General features: G+C 43.3%; 1 protein-coding gene across 2 annotated transcripts in view; it reads left to right on the top strand.

Annotated features, from left to right (window-relative positions):
• Nucleotides 1–24,981, top strand: part of si:dkey-34e4.1 (carboxyl-terminal PDZ ligand of neuronal nitric oxide synthase protein) — a 191,940-nt gene that overhangs the window by 107,594 nt on the left and 59,365 nt on the right. For both annotated transcript variants that reach the window (XM_036976925.1, XM_036976926.1), the window contains exon 8: nucleotides 19,341–19,505. In XM_036976925.1, coding sequence (XP_036832820.1) covers nucleotides 19,341–19,505 — 165 coding nt within the window. The remainder of the gene's footprint in view (nucleotides 1–19,340; nucleotides 19,506–24,981) is intronic.

The raw sequence follows: 24,981 nt of genomic DNA, 5'->3' as shown, positions 1-24,981 counted from the left end.
AATGAACAGGCACCCGCGAAGGGAAACTCAAGGAACTTGTTTATCTATTTTATTACGCTGTTAAATTTGTATTGGTGTTTTGTGTCCAATGCTCTCAAACATTTCATTTGTGAAGTGCATCATGAGCAAAGTGTCACGGATCCCTCCGGAACTTTCATTACACACACCTGGCCCCTATTCCCAGTGATTAGTAATTGTATAGGGTGACCTTGGTTTACCATTGTGCTGTCGATTATTGTTACAATGACCGTAGTTTCATGTGAGTACCTGTGCTGTGTGTTTTGGCTTTTATGCCATTGTGGATTGCGCAGATAATTAGGGGTCTCGTCCCGTGTGTTAATCATTGTGCGCTTGTGTTATTTATTTGAGGTACTCCTCACTCTTTTGTTTGGGTTTCAACCCTGTGTTTTGTACAGTGTTTGTTTGGGTTCCTACCCTGTGTTTTGTACGGTGTTTGTTTCGTCTTCTTCCCCGTGCATTTACACAGCACGCCTTAATTTGGGTGTAATAAAAAAAACGATTATGCATTCCTGCGCCTGTCTCCCGACCCTTCATAACAACGTGACACAAAGTCATTGTAGCCTATCATTTCACTTTCCCTGTGTTAACCATGAGCACGGGCTAACTTGGCTTTGGTGTACCGCTTCCGAAGCCTGCTAGCATCCTGCCCACCAAAGGTTGCACTGTGCCCAGAATGCCAAGAGTGTGCAAAGCTGTCATTAAGGCAAAGGGTGTCTATTTGAAGAATCTCAAATATAAAATACATTTTGATTTGTTTATCACTTTTTTGGTTACTACATGATTCCATATTTGTTATTTCATAGTTTTGATGTCTTCAATATTATTATACAATGTAGGAAATAGTAAAAATAAAGAAAAACCCTCAGTGAGTAGGTGTTCTAAAGCTTTTGCCCGGTAGTGTGTGTGTGTATATATATATATATATATATATATATACAGTTGAAGTCGGAAGTTTACATACACCTTAGCCAAATACATTTAAACTCAGTTTTTCACAATTCCTGACATTTATCCTGGTAAAAATTCCCTATCTTAGGTAAGTTAGGATCACCAGGTAATTTTAAGAATGTGAAATGTCAGAATAATAGTAGAGAGAATTATTTATTTCAGCATACACTCAATTAGTATTTGGTAGCATTGCCTATAAATTGTTTAACTTGGGTCAAACGTTTCAGGTAGCCTTCCACAAGCTTCCCACAATAAGTTGGGTGAATTTTGGCCCATTCCTCCTGACGGAGTTGGTGTAACTGAGTCAGGCTTGTAGGCCTCCTTGCTCGCACATGCTTTTTCAGTTCTGCCCGCAAATGTTCTATAGGATTGAGGTCAGGGCTTTGTGATGGCCACTCCAATACCTTGACTTTGTTGTCCTTAAGCCATTTTGCCACAGCTTTGGAAGAATGCTTGGGGTCATTGTCAATTTGGAAGACCCATTTGCGACCAAGGTTTAACTTCCTGACTGATGTCTTGAGATGTTGCTTCAATATATCCACATCATTTTCCTGTCCCATGATGCCATCTATTTTGTGAAGTGCACCAGACCCTCCTGCAGCAAAGCACCCCCACAACATGATGCTGCCACCCCCGTGCTTCACGGTTGGGATGGTGTTATTCGGCTTGCAAGCCTCTTTCCTCCAAACATAATGATGGTCATTATGGCCAAACAGTTCTATTTTTCTTTCATCAGACCAGAGGACATTTCTCCAAAAAGTACGATCTTTGTCCCCATGTGCAGTTGCAAACCGTAGTCTGGCATTTTTTATGGCGGTTTTGGAGCAGCGGCTTCTTCCTTGCTGAGCGGCCTTTCAGGTTATGTCGATATAGGACTCGTTTTACTGTGGATATAGATACTTTTGTACCTGTTTCCTCCAGCATCTTCACAAGGTCCTTTGCTGTTGTTCTGGGATTAATTTGCACTTTTCGCACCAAAGTATTTTAATCTCTAGGAGATAGAACGCGTCTCCTTCCTGAGCGGTATGACAGCTGCATGGTCCAATGGTGTTTATACTTGCGTACTATTGTTTGTACAGATGAACGTGGTACCGTATGGAAATTGCTCCTAAGGATGAACCAGACTTTTTTTTCAGAGGTCGTGGCTGATTTCTTTTGATTTTCCCATGATGTCAAGCAAAGAGGCACTGAGTTTGAAGGTAGGCCTTGAAATACATCCACAGGTACACCTCCAATTGACTCAAATGATGTCAATTAGCCTATCAGAAGCTTCTAAAGCCATGACATAATTTTCTGGAATTTTCCATGCTGTTTAAAGTCACAGTCAACTTAGTGTATGTAACTTCTGACCTACTGAAATTAAGAAGAAAATTGGAGAGTGGTTGAAACACTTAGGTTGGAGTCATTAAAACTAGTTTATGTAAACTTCCGTCTTCAACTGTATGTTTTAAAAAAAAATATATATATATATATATTGTACTTGTTCCATGGCTGCAACTCTCCTACGATCTCAGGAGAGGCGATGGTCGAGAGCCATGCGTCCTCCGAAACATTACCCTTCCACGATGCACTGCTTCTTGACACACTGCTCGCTTAACGCGGATGCCAGCCGCACCAATGTGTCAGAGGAAACACGATCCATCCAGTTGGCGAACGAAGTCAGCTTGTAGGCGCCCTTCCCGAGTCGCTAGAGTGTGATGGGACAAAGAAATCCCGACGGGCCAAACCCTCCCCTAACCCGTACGACGCAGGGCCAATTGTGCACAGCTTCATAGGTCTCCCGGTTACAGCCGGCTGTGATACAGCCTGGGATCGAACGCGGGTCTGTAGTGATGCCTCAAGCTCTGCGATGCAGTGCCTTAGACCGCTGTGCCACAAATCCAGAACCAGCCTAGCCAGCTGGCTAATCTTTTGAATAAGGTGTAGTAAAAAAATTAATAACAGCCTCAACAGATAACATTTGCTAGCTAGATAAGATTAGCAAGATAGCTAGCTAAGGTTAGCATGCTAGCTAGCTACAGTGACAGCTGTCAGTTCCCCATTTGTTGATGTTTCTCTACTTCACATGGAAATCATCACAACATTCTTTCCCACCCCTCTTCGGAGGTGGATCATAAACAAGTATTTCTGCTCTTGGGCAGGAATTATATCGGCTCCCTCTGGTGGGGAGCTTTTAATGCTGTTCATTGTAGAAATAGAATAAGGTGGCCTAGGTTGGTCTAGTAGTCTGTAGCTGCTGCCTCCGGATCATATACCGCTCCAGCATGGGTCCTAATCCAGCCACTGCTATTTTAGCACACTCCCTCCTCTATTTTTTCTCTACCTCTGTCCTGTCCAATAAACAAAGTACTGCCCCACTCCTTTAAAAAAATAAGAAAAGAAAAATGAATAATAACTCTCTAGAAAATATGATATGGCGCCCTATGTAATAACATGATATAGCGCCCTATGTAATAATATGATATGGCGCCCTATGTAATAATATGATATGGCGCCCTATGTAATAATATGATATTGCGCCCTATGTAATAATATGATATGGCGCCCTATGTAATAATATGATATGGCGCCCCCTATGTAATAATATGATATGGCGCCCCCTATGTAATAATATGATATGGCGCCCTATGTAATAATATGATATGGCGCCCCCTATGTAATAATATGATATGGCGCCCCCTATGTAATAATATGATATGGCGCCCCCTATGTAATAATATGATATGGCGCCCCCTATGTAATAATATGATATGGCGCCCCCTATGTAATAATATGATATGGCGCCCTATGTAATAATATGATATGGCGCCCTATGTAATAATATGATATGGCGCCCCCTATGTAATAATATGATATGGCGCCCCCTATGTAATAATATGATATGGCGCCCCCTATGTAATAATATGATATGGCGCCCCCTATGTAATAATATGATATGGCGCCCCCTATGTAATAATATGATATGGCGCCCCCTATGTAATAATATGATATGGCGCCCCCTATGTAATAATATGATATGGCGCCCCCTATGTAACAATATGATATGGCGCCCCCTATGTAATAATATGATATGGCGCCCCCTATGTAATAATATGATATGGCGCCCCCTATGTAATAATATGATATGGCGCCCTATGTAATAATATGATATGGCGCCCTATGTAATAATATGATATGGCGCCCTATGTAATAATATGATATGGCGCCCTATGTAATAATATGATATGGCGCCCTATGTAATAATATGATATGGCGCCCTATGTAATAATATGATATGGTGCCCTATGTAATATGATATGGCGCCCTATGTAATAATATGATATGGCACCCTATGTAATAATATGATATGGCGCCCTATGTAATAATATGATATGGCGCCCTATGTAATAATATGATATGGCGCCCTATGTAATAATATGATATGGTGCCCCAGTAATAAGTCTATGATATAGAGTTATTACTGCTCTTTGGGGCTTCTTCTCATTGTATTATAGACGAAGCACTGCCTTTTCCTAGTGACCCAGGGTCAGCCGTTGACAGTAGCTCCTGAAAATGGTCTGCATCACCGATGCCTCTAGGAGAAATTGGAAGTTATGGGCAATTAACTTTGAGTCAGTGTAGGTGTTTTTTCCCCGCTAGGCTTCTTACCTCAGAGACACAACAAACGTGTTTTGTTGTTGTTGTCTTTTTCTTTGACACATGTCACTTGTGTAGCCATGCGTAGCACCCTAACTGTCTGTCTGTCATTCTCCTGAAAATCTGAGCAGAACGCAGCAGGAACTGATAGGGAGAGAGAATCGGAATGTTCTCCTTCTCCGCAGCTATGGAGGGAGACCACCTAATCCCAGAACCCAGAATGTTTTCTTTGATTTTGGAGGGAAGCCACCATAATCCTTTTGAGGGGTTCATAAGCATCTGTTCCATTGAGATAAGCATGAAGAGAGGGATGAGAAAGAGAGGGGGTAGAGAGAGCGAGAGAGAGGGGTAGAAGGAGAAAGAAGAAGGAAAGACAGAAATAGAAAGGAAATGGAAAGAGAGAGGGATGGGGATATGTGGGTAGAGGAAGAGCAATAGAGAGAGGAAGAAGAAAGAGAGGGATGAGGAGATGTGGGTAGATGAAGAGCAATAGAGAGAGGAAGAAGAAAGAGAGAGGGATGAGGAAGAGCAATAGAGAGAGGAAGAAGAAAGAGAGAGGGATGAGGAAGAGCAATAGAGAGAGGAAGAAGAAAGAGAGAGGGATGAGGAGATGTGGGTAGAGGAAGAGCAATAGAGAGAGGAAGAAGAAAGAGAGGGATGAGGAGATGTGGGTAGATGAAGAGCAATAGAGAGAGGAAGAAGAAAGAGAGAGGGATGAGGAAGAGCAATAGAGAGAGGAAGAAGAAAGAGAGAGGGATGAGGAAGAGCAATAGAGAGAGGAAGAAGAAAGAGAGAGAGATGTGGGTAGATGAAGAGCAATAGAGAGAGGAAGAAGAAAGAGAGAGGGGGAGAAATGGAACGAGAAGTGGGAGGGGATAGAGAGATAGAAAGTGAGAGAGCGCGAGTGACTGAGAGGAAGACTGGGAGATACTGATGTGAAGAAAGAGATTAGGGGCAGGGAGATGGGGAGAGGAACTGAGTGTGGAGAGAGGGGGAATGATGTACAGGACGTCAACAGAGAAAGAGAGTGAGGGAGTTGAGAGAAGAAAACAGAAGAGAACAGGGGAGAGTGTGACAGCTCCATGCCAACCTCAGTGCTCTTGACACAGCAGCTAGCTAGCGTGGCACTGAGAGAGGGAGAGGGACTGGACTCATGCCAAACCCTATGCCCCTGTCAGTGCCATCTTAACTCCCCATGCCAACGTGATGCCCAGCCTGACACAGCAACTAGACTGTTATTTAGAGGAGTGGTCAAAAAGGGATGAAGGGTCCTTTACGTCCCCTCTCTGGTCGTCCGTCTTTTCTCTCTCAATTCAATTCAAAGGGCTTTACTGGCATGGGAAACATATGTTTACATTGCCAAAGCAAATGGAATAGACAATAAACAAAAGGGAAATTAACAAGGGAAACATTAGTAAACATTACCCTCACAAAAGTTTTAAAAGAATATAGACATTTCAAATGTTATAGTATTGGCTATGTACAGTGTTGTAACAATGTGCAAATAGTTGAAGTATGAAAGGGAAAATAAATAAACAGATACATTTGTTTTTTTTCAATGTTTACAATGTTGTTTGTGCTCCGCTATTTTCGGGCCACAAACCTTGCTGCTGTGATTGCACACTGCGGTTTTCTCCTAACAGATTTGGGATTTTATCCATGTTTGATTTGTTTAACATTCTTTGTGGGTTTGTGTAATCTGTGGGAAATATGTGTCTCTAATGTGGTCATACATTTGGCAGGAGGTTAGGAAGAGTAGCTCAGTTTCCACCTCATCTTGTGGGCAGTGTGCACATAGCCTGTCTTCTATTGAGAGCCAGGTCTGCCTATGGCGGCCCCTCTCAATAGCAAGGCTATGCTCACAGAGTCTGTACATAGTCAAGGATTTTCACAGTGGTCAGGTATTCCCCCACTGTCTATTGTCTGTTTAGGGCCATATAGCATTCCAATTTGCTCCAGTGTGTCAAATAGTTATCTTTTTGCTTTCTCATAATTTGTTTGGGTCTAATTGTGTTGCTCTCCTGGGGCTCTGTGGGGTCTGTTTGTGTTTTTGAACAGAGCCCCAGAACCAGCTGCCTGAGGGGACTCTTCTCTAGTTTCCTATCTCTGTAGGTGAGGGCTTTGGGTTTAGGCATCGCTTCCTTTTAGGTGGTTGTAGAATTGAACAGCTCTTTTCTGGATTTTTATAACTAGTGGGTATAGTCATAATTCTGCTCTGCATATATTGTTTGGAGTTTTGCGTTGTACACAAAGTATATGTTTGCAGAATCCTGCATACAGTCTCAATTGGGTGTTTGTCCCATTTTGTAAATTCTTGGTTGGCGAGTGGAACCCAGACCTAAACCATAGAGGGCAATCAATGGGTTTGATAACTGATTGAAGTATTTTTTGCCAGATCTTAATTGGGATGTTGAGTTTAATGTTCCTTTTGATGGCATAGAAGGCCCATCTTGCCTTGTCTCTTAGATCGTTCACAGCCTTGTGGAAGTTACCTGTGGTTGATGTTTAGGCCGAGGTAGGTGTAATTCTTTGTGCTCTCGGGCAGGTATTCCCAAACTGGGTAGGGGAAGCACAATGCCGTCGGGGGTCCGCCAAATAAAAATGTGATTCACTTTTTAAAAATGTTTAAATACCATTTATATTTTTCAACAAGGTAATGCATTTGGGTGAGTTTTTTTTCTCGCCTGAGTAGCCTCGTTTCACTGCCAAAAATCAAATTAAACCATCTAGTGTTCAGCAAAATAACAACACAATGTCAAATGCAGGTACCCATGTCAAAAAATTAACATCCAGTCACATTAACCGTTACTGTCTCGCGGGAATTCCACTAACGGTCCGTATGTAGCCAAACGTAGCTACTGCTCATTCCGTTTGCTCGGAAATTGATACATGGTTAAAAAAAGTAAGGCCTGTGTCAATAGAGACACATACCAGCTCTACTGGTAGTACTGCAACTACCAGCAGTACTACACCTGCACCTGTCGACGACACAAGTTGTTCTGCTTCCACGAGCACATCCAATGCTAGCATCAGTAATTCTACATGTGTTGTTAGCCCAGCTAGCATGGACATTGACAGTTGTGAATCTGATGCTACTGCCCCCTTACCCAGGAAAGCACAAGAACAACAGACAGGGACGTTGGACCATTGAAGAGGCGCAAATATGATGAGAACTGCATTGATTTGGGGTTCACTTCTATTGGGAGTAGTGCCTTTCCTCAGCCACAGAATGTGTTATATGTTTAAAAGTACGGTCTCACAACTCGATGAAACCTTCACTCTTGCGCAGACATTTAGAAACAAAACATGCCAATTTGAAAAATACGAGTTTTTTGAGCGAGAATTAAGACATGTATAAAAGCAACAGATACCATTAATAACAAGGAGCTAGAAACATCTTATATGGTGAGCTACCGAGTGACAAGGACAGGGAAGCCCCTTACCATTGTGGAGGACTTAATTCTTCCTGCTGCCACGGATATGGCTGGGACATTGTTGGGGGAAAAGGTCGAAAAAACTATACAGACAATGCCTTCATCAAACAACACTGTTTCACGACACATCAGTGACATGGCAGGAGGTGTTTTGAAACAATTACTGCTTCGCATACAAGCCAGTGAATTCTATGCTTTACAGCTGGATGAGTCAACAGACGTGGTGGGCCTGGCACAGCTTCTGGTATATGTCTGTTACAGCTGGATGAGTCAACAGACGTGGTGGGCCTGGCACAGCTTCTGGTATATGTCTGTTACAGCTGGATGAGTCAACAGACGTGGTGGGCCTGGCACAGCTTCTGGTATATGTCTGTTACAGCTGGATGAGTCAACAGACGTGGTGGGCCTGTCACCTCTTCTGGTATATGTCTGTTATGTTTATGGGGGGTCAATTAAGGAAGACATCCTCTTCTGCAAACCACTGGAAACCAGGACAACATGAGAGGATCTTTTTTAAAGCACTGGACAGCTTTGTGACATCAAATGGACTTTGCTGGTCAAGATGTGTTGGTATCTGTACTGTTGGTGCAAAAGCCATGACAGGGAGACAACGTGGAGTGGTAACGCGCATGCAAGCAGTTGCTCCTAATGCCACTTGGGTAAACTGCAGCATTCACTGAGTTGCAATGATATGGGCAGCGACCATGTAACGATTTTACAACATACAGAAGTGCGCTGGTTGTCAAGGGGCAAAGTAATGACACGTTTTTTTGAATTGAGAGACGAGCTTAAAGTTTTCTTTACTGACCATTATTTCCACTTGTCTGACACCTTGCATGATGATGAGTTTCACACACGACTGGCCTATCTGGGTGATGTTTTTTCTCGCCTGAATGATCTGAATCTAGGAATACAGGGACTCTCCGCAACTATATTCAATGTGCAGGACAAAATAGAGGCTATGATTAAGAAGTTGGAGCTCCTCTCTGTCTGCGTTAGCAAGGACAACACACAGGACTTTTCATCATTGTATGATTTTTTGTGTGCAAATGAACTCACGCTTACGGACAACGTCAAATGTGATATAGCGAAGCACCTGAGTGAGTTGGGTGCGCAATTACACAGGTACTTTCCTCAAATGGATGACACAAACAAATCAATTTGTTATCCCTTTCATGCCCTGCCTCGAGGCCACTTATCGATATCTGAACAAGAGAGACTCATCAAAATTGCAACAAGCGGTTCTGTGAAAATTGAATTTAATCAGAAGCCACTGCCAGATTTTTGGATTGGGCTGCACTCAGAGTATCCGAGTATCAGGAAAAAACCCTCTCCAATACAACCCAGCATTGCAGAGTTATGAGCATCCTTTCAAGAACACCCTTCTTATTAACTTGTCAGTTAATAGAGAGCCCCATCTAAATTGCAATAAACAGTTCTGTGAAAATTGTATTTAATCAGAAGCCACTGCTACATTCTGGATAGGGCTGCACTCAGAGTTTTCTGCCTTGACAAATCACGCTGTTAAGACACTGATGCCCTTTGCAACCACGTACCTATGTAAGAGTGGATTCTCAGCGCTCCCTAGCATGAAACTAAATACAGGCACAGACTGTGTGTGGGAAATGATTTAAGACTGAGACTCACTCCAATACAACCCAACTTTGCAGAGTTATGAGCATCCTTTCAAGCACACCCTTCTCATTAATCTGTGGTGAGTTATTCACAATTTTAGATTAACAAGTTTTTTATGTAAGATGGTTAAATAAAGAGCAAAATTATAAGAGCTCTTTGTCACTTCCTACGAGCCGGATTGTAACAAAAACTCACACTCATTCTTATGTTTAATAAATGTATTGTATAGTGTGTGTGTGGCAGGTTTACAATGATGGCAAAAAACAACATTTGAGAGTGAGCTGACCCTGGTGCTAGAGGGGGTACACAGCTGGAGGTTGAATGTTTGAAGGGGTACGGGACTATAAAAAGTTTGGGAACCACTGCTGTAGAGGAACAGTGTCAGGATAGAATTTGTATTTGTTGTCTTGGCTACTGGACCTTTTTTGTGTTACTGAGATTCATTGTCAGGGCCCAAGTCTGACGCAATTTGTGTAGAAGATCTAGGTTCGGCTGTAGGCTCTCCTTGGTTGTGGACAGAAGCACCAGATCATCTGCAAACAGTAGACATTGGATTTCTGAGCCCAGTAGGGTGAGGCCGTGCACTCCAGACTGTTCTAGTGCCCTCACCAATTGATGTATATAAAAAAAGAAACGTCCTCTTACTGTCAACTGCGTTTATTTTCAGAAAACTAACGTGCAAATATTTGTATGAACATAACAAGATTCAACAACTGAGACTTAAACTGAACAGGTTCCACAGACATGTGACTAACAGAAATTGAATAATGTGTCCCTGAACAAAGGGACAAAATCAAAAGTAACAGTCAGTATCTGGTGTGGCCACCAGCTGCATTAAGTACTGCAGTGCATCCTCCTCCTCATGGACTGCACCAGATTTGCCAGTTCTTGCTGTGAGATGTTGATAAAATAATTAAAATGTTGAAAGATAATGATTAAATAATTCCACTCTGAATCCTTATAATTGTATGAACTGGATTAGAATCATAAAATTATAATTAATGATGTGTGTAGTTTTAGTTAGAATTAGGGTAAAACAATATATCTGTACAATATATCTTTATAGTATCTTAAACACAGACTGAGCAAAATTCGGTGCCGACCTGGCTATGAGAGATTTGGGAGAGGGCAGGGAGTACTTCTCACGGTCTCCCTAATCTTGGTGGAGGACAGGGAGTGCTTCTCACGGTCCCCCTAATCTTTGTCGGCTGGGTAGTGATACAGTATGTGTGAAGGTATGTGCGTAAGGAGCCAGTATAAAATGGATGGTTTTGTACAACGGGCTAGGACGTCCTCGTGAATAAACATTAAACATGTGGGCTTTTGTAGCTGGAACTGTCTGTTTCATTCAACCATAATCTTACAAATTCTGGGTTGCAGACTGAGCAGTTTAATTGAAGTTCAGTTTATGAACATTGATAACATAATTCACATAACAGATGTTACCCCACTCTTCCACCAAGGAACCTGCAAGTTCCCAGACATTTCTGGGGGGAATGACCCTAGCCCTTACCCTCCGATCAAACAGATCCCGGACATGCTCAATGGGATTAAAATCCCGACTATTCGCTGGCCATGGCAGAACACTGACATTCCTGTCTTGCAGGAAATCACTCACAGAACGAGCAGTATGGCTGGTGGCATTCTCATGCTGGAGGGTCATGTCAGGATGAGCCTGCAGGAAGGATACCACATGAGGGAGGAGGATGTCTTCCCTGTAACGCAGAGCGTTGAGATTGCCTGCAATGACAACAAGCTAAGTCCGATGATGTTGTGACACACCGTCCCAGACCATGATGGACCCTCCACCTCCAAATCGATCCTGCTCCAGAGTACAGGCCTTGGTGTAACGCTCATTCCTTCGACGATAAACGCGAATCCGACCATCACCCCTGGTGAAACAAAACCGCTATTGGTCAGAGAAGAGTACTTTTTGCAGGTCCTGTCTGGTCCAGCGACAGTGGGTTTGTTTCCGTAGGTGATGTTGTTGCCGGTGATGTCTGGTGAGGACCTGCCTTACAACAGGCCCTCAGTCCAGCCTCTCTCAGCCTATTGTGGACAGTCTGAGCACTGATGGAGGAATTGTGCGTTCCTGGTGTAACTTGGGCAGTTGTTGTTGCCATCCTGTACCTGTCCCGCAGGTGTGATGTTCGGATGTACCGATCCTGTGCAGGTGTTGTTACACGTGGTCTGCCACTGCGAGAATGATCAGCTGTCCCTGTAGCGCTGTCTTAGGCGTCTCACAGTACGGACATTGCAATTTATTTCCCTGGCCACATCTGCAGTCCTCGTGCCTCATTTCAGCATGCCTAAGGCACATTCACGCAGATGAGCAGGGACCCTGGGCATCTTTCTTTTGGTGTTTTTCAGAGTCAGTAAAAAGGCCTCTTTAGTGTCCTAAATTTTCACAACTGTGACCTTAATTGCCTACCGTCTGTAAGCTGTTAGTGTTTTAACTTAGGGACAGGAGTCCCACTAGCGGAGTGCGTGCAATTAAAATAAAAATTATGGATATTAAACATTTAGGTGTCTTATATCGGCGGAAAGCTTAAATTCTTGTTAATCTAACTGCACTGTCCGATTTACAGTAGCTATTACAACGAAAACATGCCATGAGATTGTTTGAGGACGGTGCACTTACTTTTTGAAAATCTTCCTCTGATTTGTCATCCAAAGGTCCCAGCAATAACATGTATTGTCGTTTTGTTAGATAAAGTCCTTCTTTATATCCCAAAAAGTCAGTTTAGTTAGCACCATCGATTTGAGTAATCCTCTCGTTCAACGTGCAGAGAAAAGAATCCGAAAATCTACCCCTAAACTTTGTTTCAACAAGTCAAAATAAGTTTCTATATACTCCTCAGATGCCCTAAAATGTAATCAAACTATAATATTTCTTACGGAAAGAAGTTTGTAAACACAAATGTCCAAGACTGTGTCCCTGTAATAAAACTGATATTTTTTATTCGTTTTTGAAGTTACAAGCCTGAAACCTTGAACATAGACTGCTGACAGCCTGTGGAAGCCATTGGAATTTCATCCAAGGAGCTAATTTTCAATATGACCTTTTGCGTGCCTTTCTAAGAGGATGGTCTCTCAAAAAAAATCAGGTTGGTTTTTCTTTGGATTTTCTCCTACATTATTTTAACATTTCTACAAACTTCAAAGTGTTTTCTTTCCAATGGTACCAATTATATGCATATCCTGGATTCAGGGCCTGAGCAACAGGCAGTTTACTTTGGGCACGTCATTCAGGTGGAAATTGAGAAAAAAGGGGCCTAGCCCTAAGAAGTTTTAACGACCGTTCCACAGGGGCATATTCATTAATTGTTTATGGTTCATTGAACAAGCATGGGAGACAGTGTTTAAACCCTTTACAATGAAGATCTGTGAAGTTATTTAGATTTTTACGAATTATCTTTGTAAGACAGGGTCCTGAAAAAGGGACGTTTCTTTTTTTGCTGAGTTTATGTTGCATCCCTCTGTCTCCCCTCTCTCTCTCTCTACTCTCTCTCTTGTCTCTTCTCTCCCTCTCTCTGTCTCTTCTCTATGTCCTCTCTCTCTCTACTATCTCTCTCTCTCTTTGTCTCTCTCTGTATCTCTATCTCTACTTTCTCTCCTGTGTCTAAAGTCTTGTTGTGTATTCACTGCATTCGAACACTGTCTCTGGGCTCCCTCTAGTGGTGAATTGCGACTGGTACACAGTTGATTACTTAGGTTGTATCAGCTAGTTTATTATTGCTAGTGAATTACAGCAATGTTTGAATATCCGAAAATAGGTGTACTGTAATGTACTGTACGTGTCTGTCGTTATAAGGAGTGCTTTCCTCTTGCCTAGCATGACAGTGAGAAGTGCATGATGCCCTGTAACAACCCACATGTGAACACTTTGGAGAGGACTGCATTTAGACCCAGTCACAGTCTCCTAAGCCCTTCACTAACACACACATTTTAAATACTTCATTTGAATCCACCATACAAATTTACAAAAGAAGGATCCAAACATTTCGAAGGTCCCTGTCTGCATGGCCCTCCAGGGTACAGGAAGCACCTCCTTCTCCAAACAGCTAGGCTGCCCACGACAGCTGAAACAGAGCAGTACCTAGCCAATTGCATTGCTGTAGGTTTGTCAGCCCGCAATCTTGAGGCCACACACTGCAAGCCTGTGTACGTGGTTAAGACTGCCAAATATCAGCACCACCAGCTTGTACCTCCACCCAGGCTGTCCTAGCACCACCAGCTTGTACCTCCACCCAGGCTGTCCCAGCACCACCAGCTTGTACCTCCACCCAGGCTGTCCCAGCACCACCAGCTTGTACCTCCACCCAGGCTGTCCCAGCACCACCAGCTTGTACCTCCACCCAGGCTGTCCCAGCACCACCAGCTTGTACCTCCACCCAGGCTGTCCCAGCACCACCAGCTTGTACCTCCACCCAGGCTGTCCCAGCACCACCAGCTTGTACCTCCATCCATGCTGTCCCAGAACCACCAGCTTGTACCTCCACCCAGGCTGTCCCAGCACCATGAGGGGCTGGTACTGAAGCAGCATGTCAGAAAAGGCTGCTCCATGTAGCCGTCCAATCAGCACCTCCCCCTGACCTCCCCACAAATATATCTGGTGTATTTGGTACACAGGAAAACACATCATCATCAACATAAAACCAGCTTCCCCTTACACAAGAATGTTTCTCCATGTGTGCTGTTGGTGAGACCACTTGTCTCAACTCGCTGGCTATCAGGTCAACAAGGCGGTCAACAAGGATTTGTGAATCCTTGTATGAACAGCAGCCATTCACAACATGGGAAATGGACTCCATTACATTTGACTCGTGTAGAATACAACATGACTCATGGTTTGCATGGTACCAGAGTGCTACATTGTATTTTGTTGAAGGCACAGTTATGCCGAAACGTTGGCGATTTACCCAGTAAATACCTGGGAGTCTATAGTGTGTAAGACTCTTTATTTGTTTTATAGCTCATAGAACTTGCAGCCTCGCCTTAACAGCAAAGATGAGAATGTCCTCGCCAACGGCAGCATTCTGGTACATGGAATGGGAGCAGTGAGTTTCCCCTGCAGCCTCAGGCCGGTCCAGTGTTGCAGTAGCTCCATCCGTCTGATACCGAGGAGTGTTGTCCTGCATGTAGGATGAGATGTTCCATCATGGGTGACAGAAGTCTCCACAACAACACCACGATCTGCCACAACTGCATCAGAGGCCGTCACTGGCTCAGTTTCCATATCAGTCCGTGTCCACCTGAGCTTCACTCCAGTCCTGTTCCACAGGTCGTTGATGTCCAGCCAGTCTGACCAGACTCCAAAGCCCGCAGCACGAGTGTCCAATTTTCCATTGGCCTTCATCCTGAAGCCCAGGAAGTTGTCCTCAGTGTCCTTGGCCAGTGGAACCTTCCGACTCCGTAGGTCCAGAAGGAGGGAAGCTCTGGCTAACTCTGGCTAATCGTCACTGTTGAGCATGTTCAACAGGTGAGTCAGTCTGGTAGCAGTGTAAATCCACACAACATTCAGGACACCTAAACCCTCCTCTCTTTGGCTCAGGAAGTCAATGTCACATGTGGTGTGTTGAAGCAGAGCCACTCTCTCACCTCTTGAACAGTTCTGTTATTCATTTCCCTCAGAACCTTCTGTGGGAGAGGCACATTTGCAAGCAGATGTTGAATCTTTGCTAGGGCCACCTTTCTCACAAATCAAATGTTATTTGTCACATGCTCTGAATACAACCTTACCGTGAAATGCTTACTTACAAGCCCTTAACCAACAATGCAGTTCAAGAAAGAGTTAAGAAAATATTTACTAAATAAGCTAAAGTAAAAATAGTAAAATACAAATAAAAAGTAACACAATAAAATAACATTAACAAGGCTATATACAGGGGTACTGGTACCGAATCTCTGTGTGGAGGTTAGGGTTAGTCAAGTTATTTTGTACATGTACTGTAGGTAGGGGTAAAGTGACTATGCATAGATAATGAACAGCAAATAGCAGCAGTGTAAAAACATATGGAAGGGGGGGGGGGGGGGGGGTCAATGTAAATAGTCCAGGTGGCCATTTGATTAATTGTTCAGCACTCTTATGCCTGGATGTAGAAGCTGTTATGGAGCCTTTTGGTCCTAGACTTGGCGCTCCAGTACCTCTTGAGAAAACAGCCTTTGACTTGGGTGACTGGAGTCTCTGACAATTTTTTGGGCCTTCCTCTGATACCACCGAGTGTATAGGTCCTGGATGGTAGGAAGCTTGGCCCCAGTGATGTACTGGGCCGTACTCACTACCCTCTGTAGTGCCTTATGGTCAGATGCCGAGCAGTTGCCATACCAGGCGGTGATGCAACCGGTCTTTACAGTCTTGAGGAGGAAAAGGTGTTGTCGTGATCTCTGTGGTAACTTGTATATGGATGTATGATCTCTGTGGTAACTTGTATATGGATGTATGATCTCTGTGGTAACTTGTATATGGATGTATGATCTCTGTGGTAACTTGTATATGGATGTATGATCTCTGTGGTAACTTGTATATGGATGTATGATCTCTGTGGTAACTTGTATATGGATGTATGATCTCTGTGGTAACTTGTATATGGATGATGATCTCTGTGGTAACTTGTATATGGATGCATGATCTCTGTGGTAACTTGTATATGGATGATGATCTCTGTGGTAACTTGTATATGGATGATGATCTCTGTGGTAACTTGTATATGGATGTATGATCTCTGTGGTAACTTGTATATGGATGTATGATCTCTGTGGTAACTTGTATATGGATGATGATCTCTGTGGTAACTTGTATATGGATGTATGATCTCTGTGGTAACTTGTATATGGATGTATGATCTCTGTGGTAACTTGTATATGGATGCATGATCTCTGTGGTAACTTGTATATGGATGTATGATCTATGTGGTAACTTGAATATGGATGTATGATCTCTGTGGTAACTTGTATATGGATGTATGATATCTGTGGTAACTTGTATATGGATGATGATCTCTGTGGTAACTTGTATATGAATGCATGATCTCTGTGGTAACTTGTATATGGATGCATGATCTCTGTGGTAACTTGTATATGGATGATCTCTGTGGTAACTTGTATATGGATGATGATCTCTGGTAACTTGTATATGGATGTATGATCTCTGTGGTAACTTGTATATGGATGTATGATCTCTGTGGTAACTTGTATATGGATGTATGATCTCTGTGGTAACTTGTATATGGATGATGATCTCTGTGGTAACTTGTATATGGATGTATGATCTCTGTGGTAACTTGTATATGGATGCATGATCTCTGTGGTAACTTGTATATGGATGTATGATCTCTGTGGTAACTTGTATATGGATGTATGATCTCTGTGGTAACTTGTATATGGATGTATGATCTCTGTGGTAACTTGTATATGGATGTATGATCTCTGTGGTAACTTGTATATGGATGATGATCTCTGTGGTAACTTGTATATGGATGATGATCTCTGTGGTAACTTGTATATGGATGTATGATCTCTGTGGCAACTTGTATATGGATGTATGATCTCTGTGGCAACTTGTATATGGATGATGATCTCTGTGGTAACTTGTATATGGATGATGATCTCTGTGGTAACTTGTATATGGATGTATGATCTCTGTGGTAACTTGTATATGGATGATGATCTCTGGTAACTTGTATATGGATGATGATCTCTGTGGTAACTTGTATATGGATGTATGATCTCTGTGGTAACTTGTATATGGATGTATGATCTCTGTGGTAACTTGTATATGGATGATGATCTCTGTGGTAACTTGTATATGGATGATGATCTCTGTGGTAACTTGTATATGGATGATGATCTCTGTGGTAACTTGTATATGGATGTATGATCTCTGTGGTAACTTGTATATGGATGATGATCTCTGTGGTAACTTGTATATGGATGTGTGATCTCTGGTAACTTGTATATGGATGTATGATCTCTGTGGTAACTTGTATATGGACGTATGATCTCTGGTAACTTGTATATGGATGATGATCTCTGGTAACTTGTATATGGATGATGATCTCTGTGGTAACTTGTATATGGATGTATGATCTCTGTGGTAACTTGTATATGGATGATGATCTCTGTGGTAACTTGCATATGGATGTATGATCTCTGTGGTAACTTGTATATGGATGTATGATCTCTGTGGTAACTTGTATATGGATGTATGATCTCTGTGGTAACTTGTATATGGATGTATGATCTCTGTGGTAACTTGTATATGAATGCATGATCTCTGTGGTAACTTGTATATGGATGCATGATCTCTGTGGTAACTTGTATATGGATGATGATCTCTGTGGTAACTTGTATATGGATGATGATCTCTGTGGTAACTTGTATATGGATGATGCTCTCTGTGGTAACTTGTATATGGATGTGTGATCTCTGGTAACTTGTATATGGATGTATGATCTCTGTGGTAACTTGTATATGGATGATGATCTCTGTGGTAACTTGTATATGGATGCATGATCTCTGTGGTAACTTGTATATGGATGCATGATCTCTGTGGTAACTTGTATATGGATGCATGATCTCTGTGGTAACTTGTATATGGATGTGTGATCTCTGGTAACTTGTATATGGATGTATGATATCTGTGGTAACTTGTATATGGATGTATGATCTCTGTGGTAACTTGTATATGAATGCATGATCTCTGTGGTAACTTGTATATGGATGCATGATCTCTGTGGTAACTTGTATATGGATGATCTCTGTGGTAACTTGTATATTGATGTGTGATCTCTGGTAACTTGTATATGGATGTATGATCTCTGTGGTAACTTGTATATGGATGTATGATCTCTGTGGTAACTTGTATATGGATGTATGATCTCTGTGGTAACTTGTATATGGATGCATGATCTCTGTGGTAACTTGTATATGGATGATCTCTGTGGTAACTTGTATATGGATGATGATCTCTGTGGTAACTGGTATCTGTACAGGGTGAACTGTAAACTAGTCCATAAAAAGGGGTTTTGTTGTCTTTAGGAATTCGGTCATATCTGCATTAGATCTCATCCCCCACACAAGCCTTTAGATGCTGTGACACCCTGTGGAGATTGGGCCTGGATGATCAGGTTACTGTAACTTGGTATCGTTTGATTGTTGGTGGTTGTTTTGATTTTGAAAGAGTTACACCCTCAAATGTTCTAAATGGAATGAAATGCCTTTGATCTGCGTCCTGCCCATAGAATAAGGTTGTATGAAATGCTTCTATTGTAAGCTACCCGGGGATTCAGCCTAAGTAGTTCTGTTATGTTCATGCTTTGTAACTCAAGGATCTTCATGCCTAGAATAATGCCTTTACCTTTATTTAAATAGTTATGTTATGCCAGTTATGAACAAATTCTTATTTTCATTCACGGCCTAGGAACAGTGGGTTAACTGCTTTGTTCAGGGGCAGAACGACAGATTTTTACCTTGTCAGCTCGGGGATTCGATCTTGCAACCTTTCGGTTACTAGTCCAATGCTCTAACCACAAGGCTACCTGCTGCCCCATGTGCTGCCCTGTTCATTTTACAATGTTAATACTTGCCTTGATAGATCTCAAATAGTATTTGAACCCAGGGTTGGTGGTGTGTCCACCCTTCTCATCGTGACTGTCTTGCCGTCAGGACTATGAGAGCCGCTCCAGCTACATGGTGTCTCCGAATGGCGTGGTTTCTCCCAGCAGCCCCTGCTCTCCGCTTCTGACCCCGCTGGCGGCGCATCACTACCTCCAGCTCCTCCAACAGCAGATCCAGCAGCAGCAGCAACACACACAGGTGGCTGTCGCACAGGTGAGAGAGAGAGAGAGAGACACACACACATACATTTATTTATGACACACACAGTCTTGTACAGCTAACCTTGTGGGGACACACAATTCAGTCCCATTCAAAATCCTATTTTCCCTAAACCTAACCCGTACTCTTACCTTAACCCTAACCTTAACCCAAAAATCTAGCCTTAACCCTGAACCTAACCCTAGATCCTAAACCTAAACCTAACCCTAGCTCCTAACCCTAAACCTAATCCTAGCTCCTAACCCTAGCTCCTAACCCTAAACCTAACCTAACCCTAGCTCCTAAACCTAACCCTAACACAAAACTAACCCTAGCTCCTAACCCTAACACAAAACTAACCCTAGCTCCTAACCCTAAACCTAACCCTAACACAAAACTAACCCTAGCTCCTAAACCTAACCCTAACGCAAAACTAACCCTAGCTCCTAACCCTAAACCTAACCCTAACCCTAACACAAAACTAACCCTAGCTCCTAACCCTTAACATAATTCTAACCCTAACACTTATTCTAACCTTAACACTAAACCCCCTAGAAACAGCATTTGACCTTGTGGGGACAAACAAAATGGCCCCACAAGAATAGTTAAACACGTCCACAGATGCAAACACACATTCACAAACACATTTATGACACACACACAGTCTTGTATAACTGACCTTGTGAACACACACAATTCAGTCCTATTCAAAATCCTATTTTCCATAACCCTAAACCTAACCTTAACCCAAAAACCTAGCTCCTAACCCTAACCCTAAAACTAATCCTAGCTCCTAACCCTAACACAAAACTAACCCTAGCTCCTAACCCTAACCCTAAAACTAATCCTAGCTCCTAACCCTTAACCTAACACTAATTCTAACCTTAACCCTAAATCCTCTAGAAATAGCATTTGTGGGGGACAAACAAAATGTCGCCAGTTGGTTAAAATGTATTTTTTTTTGTGTTTTTTTTTGAACACGCCCACACAAATCAAATCAAATCAAATGTTATTTGTCACATACACATGGTTAGCAGATGTTAATGCGAGTGTAGCGAAATGCTTGTGCTTCTAGTTCCGACAATGCAGTAATAACAAGTAATCTAACTAACAATTCCAAAACTACTGTCTTGTACACAGTGTAAGGGGATAAAGAATATGTACATAAGGATATATGAATGAGTGATGGTACAGAGCAGCATAGGCAAGATACAGTAGATGGTATCGAGTACAGTATGTACAAATGAGATGAGTATGTAAACAAAGTGGCATAGTTTAAAGTGGCTAGTGATACATGTATTACATAAGGATACAGTCGATGATATAGAGTACAGTATATACGTATGCATATGAGATGAATAATGTAGGGTAAGTAACATTATATAAGGTAGCATTGTTTAAAGTGGCTAGTGATATATTTACATCATTTCCCATCAATTCCCATTATTAAAGTGGCTGGAGTTGAGTCAGTGTCAGTGTGTTGGCAGCAGCCACTCAGTGTTAGTGGTGGCTGTTTAACAGTCTGATGGCCTTGAGATAGAAGCTGTTTTTCAGTCTCTCGGTCCCAGCTTTGATGCACCTGTACTGACCTCGCCTTCTGGATGATAGCGGGGTGAACAGGCAGTGGCTCGGGTGGTTGATGTCCTTGATGATCTTTATGGCCTTCCTGTGACATCGGGTGGTGTAGGTGTCCTGGAGGGCAGGTAGTTTGCCCCCGGTGATGCGTTGTGCAGACCTCACTACCCTCTGGAGAGCCTTACGGTTGAGGGCGGTGCAGTTGCCATACCAGGCGGTGATACAGCCCGCCAGGATGCTCTCGATTGTGCATCTGTAGAAGTTTGTGAGTGCTTTTGGTGACAAGCCAAATTTCTTCAGCCTCCTGAGGTTGAAGAGGCGCTGCTGCGCCTTCTTCACGATGCTGTCTGTGTGAGTGGACCAATTCAGTTTGTCTGTGATGTGTATGCCGAGGAACTTAAAACGTGCTACCCTCTCCACTACTGTTCCATCGATGTGGATAGGGGGGTGTTCCCTCTGCTGTTTCCTGAAGTCCACAATCATCTCCTTAGTTTTGTTGACGTTGAGTGTGAGGTTATTTTCCTGACACCACACTCCGAGGGCCCTCACCTCCTTCCTGTAGGCCGTCTCGTCGTTGTTGGTAATCAAGCCTACCACTGTTGTGTCGTCCGCAAACTTGATGATTGAGTTGGAGGCGTGCGTGGCCACGCAGTCGTGGGTGAACAGGGAGTACAGGAGAGGGCTCAGAACGCACCCTTGTGGGGCCCCAGTGTTGAGGATCAGCGGGGAGGAGATGTTGTTGCCTACCCTCACCACCTGGGGGCGGCCCGTCAGGAAGTCCAGTACCCAGTTGCACAGGGCGGGGTCGAGACCCAGGGTCTCGAGCTTGATGACGAGCTTGGAGGGTACTATGGTGTTGCCGAGCTGTAGTCGATGAACAGCATTCTCACATAGGTATTCCTCTTGTCCAGATGGGTTAGGGCAGTGTGCAGTGTGGTTGAGATTGCATCGTCTGTGGACCTATTTGGGCGGTAAGCAAATTGGAGTGGGTCTAGGGTGTCAGGTAGGGTGGAGGTGATATGGTCCTTGACTAGTCTCTCAAAGCACTTCATGATGACGGATGTGAGTGCTACGGGGCGGTAGTCGTTTAGCTCAGTTACCTTAGCTTTCTTGGGAACAGGAACAATGGTGGCCCTCTTGAAGCATGTGGGAACAGCAGACTGGTATAGGGATTGATTGAATATGTCCGTAAACACACCGGCCAGCTGGTCTGCGCATGCTCTGAGGGCGCGGCTGGGGATGCCGTCTGGGCCTGCAGCCTTGCGAGGGTTAACACGTTTAAATGTCTTACTCACCTCGGCTGCAGTGAGGGAGAGACCGCATGTTTTTGTTGCAGGCCGTGTCAGTGGCACTGTATTGTCCTCAAAGCGGGCAAAAAAGTTATTTAGTCTGCCTGGGAGCAAGACATCCTGGTCCGTGACTGGGCTGGATTTCTTCCTGTAGTCCGTGATTGACTGTAGACCCTGCCACATGCCTCTTGTGTCTGAGCCGTTGAATTGAGATTCTACTTTGTCTCTGTACTGGCGCTTAGCTTGTTTGATAGCCTTGCGGAGGGAATAGCTGCACTGTTTGTATTCGGTCATGTTACCAGACACCTTGCCCTGATTAAAAGCAGTGGTTCGCGCTTTCAGTTTCACACGAATGCTGCCATCAATCCACGGTTTCTGGTTAGGGAATGTTTTAATCGTTGCTATGGGAACGACATCTTCAACGCACGTTCTAATGAACTCGCACACCGAATCAGCGTATTCGTCAATGTTGTTATCTGACGCAATACGAAACATCTCCCAGTCCACGTGATGGAAGCAGTCTTGGAGTGTGGAGTCAGCTTGGTCGGACCAGCGTTGGACAGACCTCAGCGTGAGAGCCTCTTGTTTTAGTTTCTGTCTGTAGGCAGGGATCAACAAAATGGAGTCGTGGTCAGCTTTTCCGAAAGGGGGGCGGGGCAGGGCCTTATATGCGTCGCGGAAGTTAGAGTAACAATGATCCAAGGTCTTTCCACCCCTGGTTGCGCAATCGATATGCTGATAAAATTTAGGGAGTCTTGTTTTCAGATTAGCCTTGTTAAAATCCCCAGCTACAATGAATGCAGCCTCCGGATAAATCGTTTCCAGTTTGCAGAGATTTAAATAAAGTTCGTTCAGAGCCATCGATGTGTCTGCTTGGGGGGGATATATACGGCTGTGATTATAATCGAAGAGAATTCTCTTGGTAGATAATGCGGTCTACATTTGATTGTGAGGAATTCTAAATCAGGTGAACAGAAGGATTTGAGTTCCTGTATGTTTCTTTCATCACACCATGTCACGTTGGCCATGAGGCATACGCCTCCGCCCCTCTTCTTACCAGAAAGATGTTTGTTTCTGTCAGCGCGATGCGTGGAGAAACCCGTTGGCTGCACCGCTTCGGATAGAGTCTCTCCAGTGAGCCATGTTTCAGTGAAGCAAAGGACGTTACAGTCTCTGATGTCCCTCTGGAATGCTACCCTTGCTCGGATTTCATCAACCTTGTTGTCAAGAGACTGGACATTGGCAAGAAGAATGCTAGGGAGTGGTGCACGGTGTGCCCGTCTCCGGAGTCTGACCAGAAGACCGCCTCGTTTCCCTCTCTTTCGGAGTCGTTTTTTTGGGTCGCTGCATAGGATCCACTCCGTTGTCCTGTTTGTAAGGCAGAACACAGGATCCGCGTCGCGAAAAACATATTCTTGGTCGTACTGATGGTGAGTTGACGCTGATCTTATATTCAGTAGTTCTTCTCGACTGTATGTAATGAAACCTAAGATGACCTGGGGTACTAATGTAAGAATTAACACATAAAAAAACAAAAAACTGCATAGTTTCCTAGGAACGCGAAGCGAGGCGGCCATCTCTGTCGGCGCCGGAAGTCCACACACACACACACACACACACACACACCAAGCTGTTGTATATCTGTGGTCCAGATGTCTGGTCAGTGAGACACAGTTGTCCTCCTCAGGCATCAGTTGACCACCACACACTCTTTATCGGTTTCTACTGCGTTACATTCACTAGGTCATCCTGTACACCAGTCCAGTGGCTCAGGACATTGTGGTAGCAATGCCAGGGTGGTGAGTTCGATTCCCGCTGGTGTTGTCAGTATATAAATGTATGCACACATTGTTTTAAGTCGTATTGTATAAAAGCGTCTGCTAATTTGCATATATTGTACATACACGTGCAAAGGTTAATTAATTCATGCACATAATATAACCAACCCTACAGTACACATAATATAACCAGCCCTACAGTACACATAATATAACCAGCCCTACAGTACACATAATATAACCAGCCCTACAGTACACATAATATAACCAGCCCTACAGTGTACATAATATAACCAGCCCTACAGTGCACATAATATAACCAGCCCTACAGTACACATAATATAACCAGCCCTACAGTGTACATAATATAACCATCCCTACAGTACACATAATATAACCAGCCCTACAGTGCACATAATATAACCAGCCCTACAGTACACATAATATAACCAGCCCTACAGTGTACATAATATAACCAGCCCTACAGTACACATAATATAACCAGCCCTACAGTACACATAATATAACCAGCCCTACAGTGTACATAATATAACCAGCCCTACAGTACACATAATATAACCAGCCCTACAGTGCACATAATGTAACCAGCCCTACAGTGTACATAATATAACCAGCCCTACAGTGCACATAATATAACCAGCCCTACAGTGTACATAATATAACCAGCCCTACAGTGCACATAATATAACCAGCCCTACAGTGCACATAATATAACCAGCCCTACAGTGTACATAATATAACCAGCCCTACAGTGCACATAATATAACCAGCCCTACAGTACACATAATATAACCAGCCCTACAGTGTACATAATATAACCATCCCTAC

Source organism: Oncorhynchus mykiss, chromosome 5, assembly GCF_013265735.2.
Source record: "Oncorhynchus mykiss isolate Arlee chromosome 5, USDA_OmykA_1.1, whole genome shotgun sequence".
NCBI lineage: Eukaryota > Metazoa > Chordata > Actinopteri > Salmoniformes > Salmonidae > Oncorhynchus > Oncorhynchus mykiss.
Note: the sequence above shows the minus strand (reverse complement) of the source record. Positions and strands in the feature narration are given on the sequence as shown.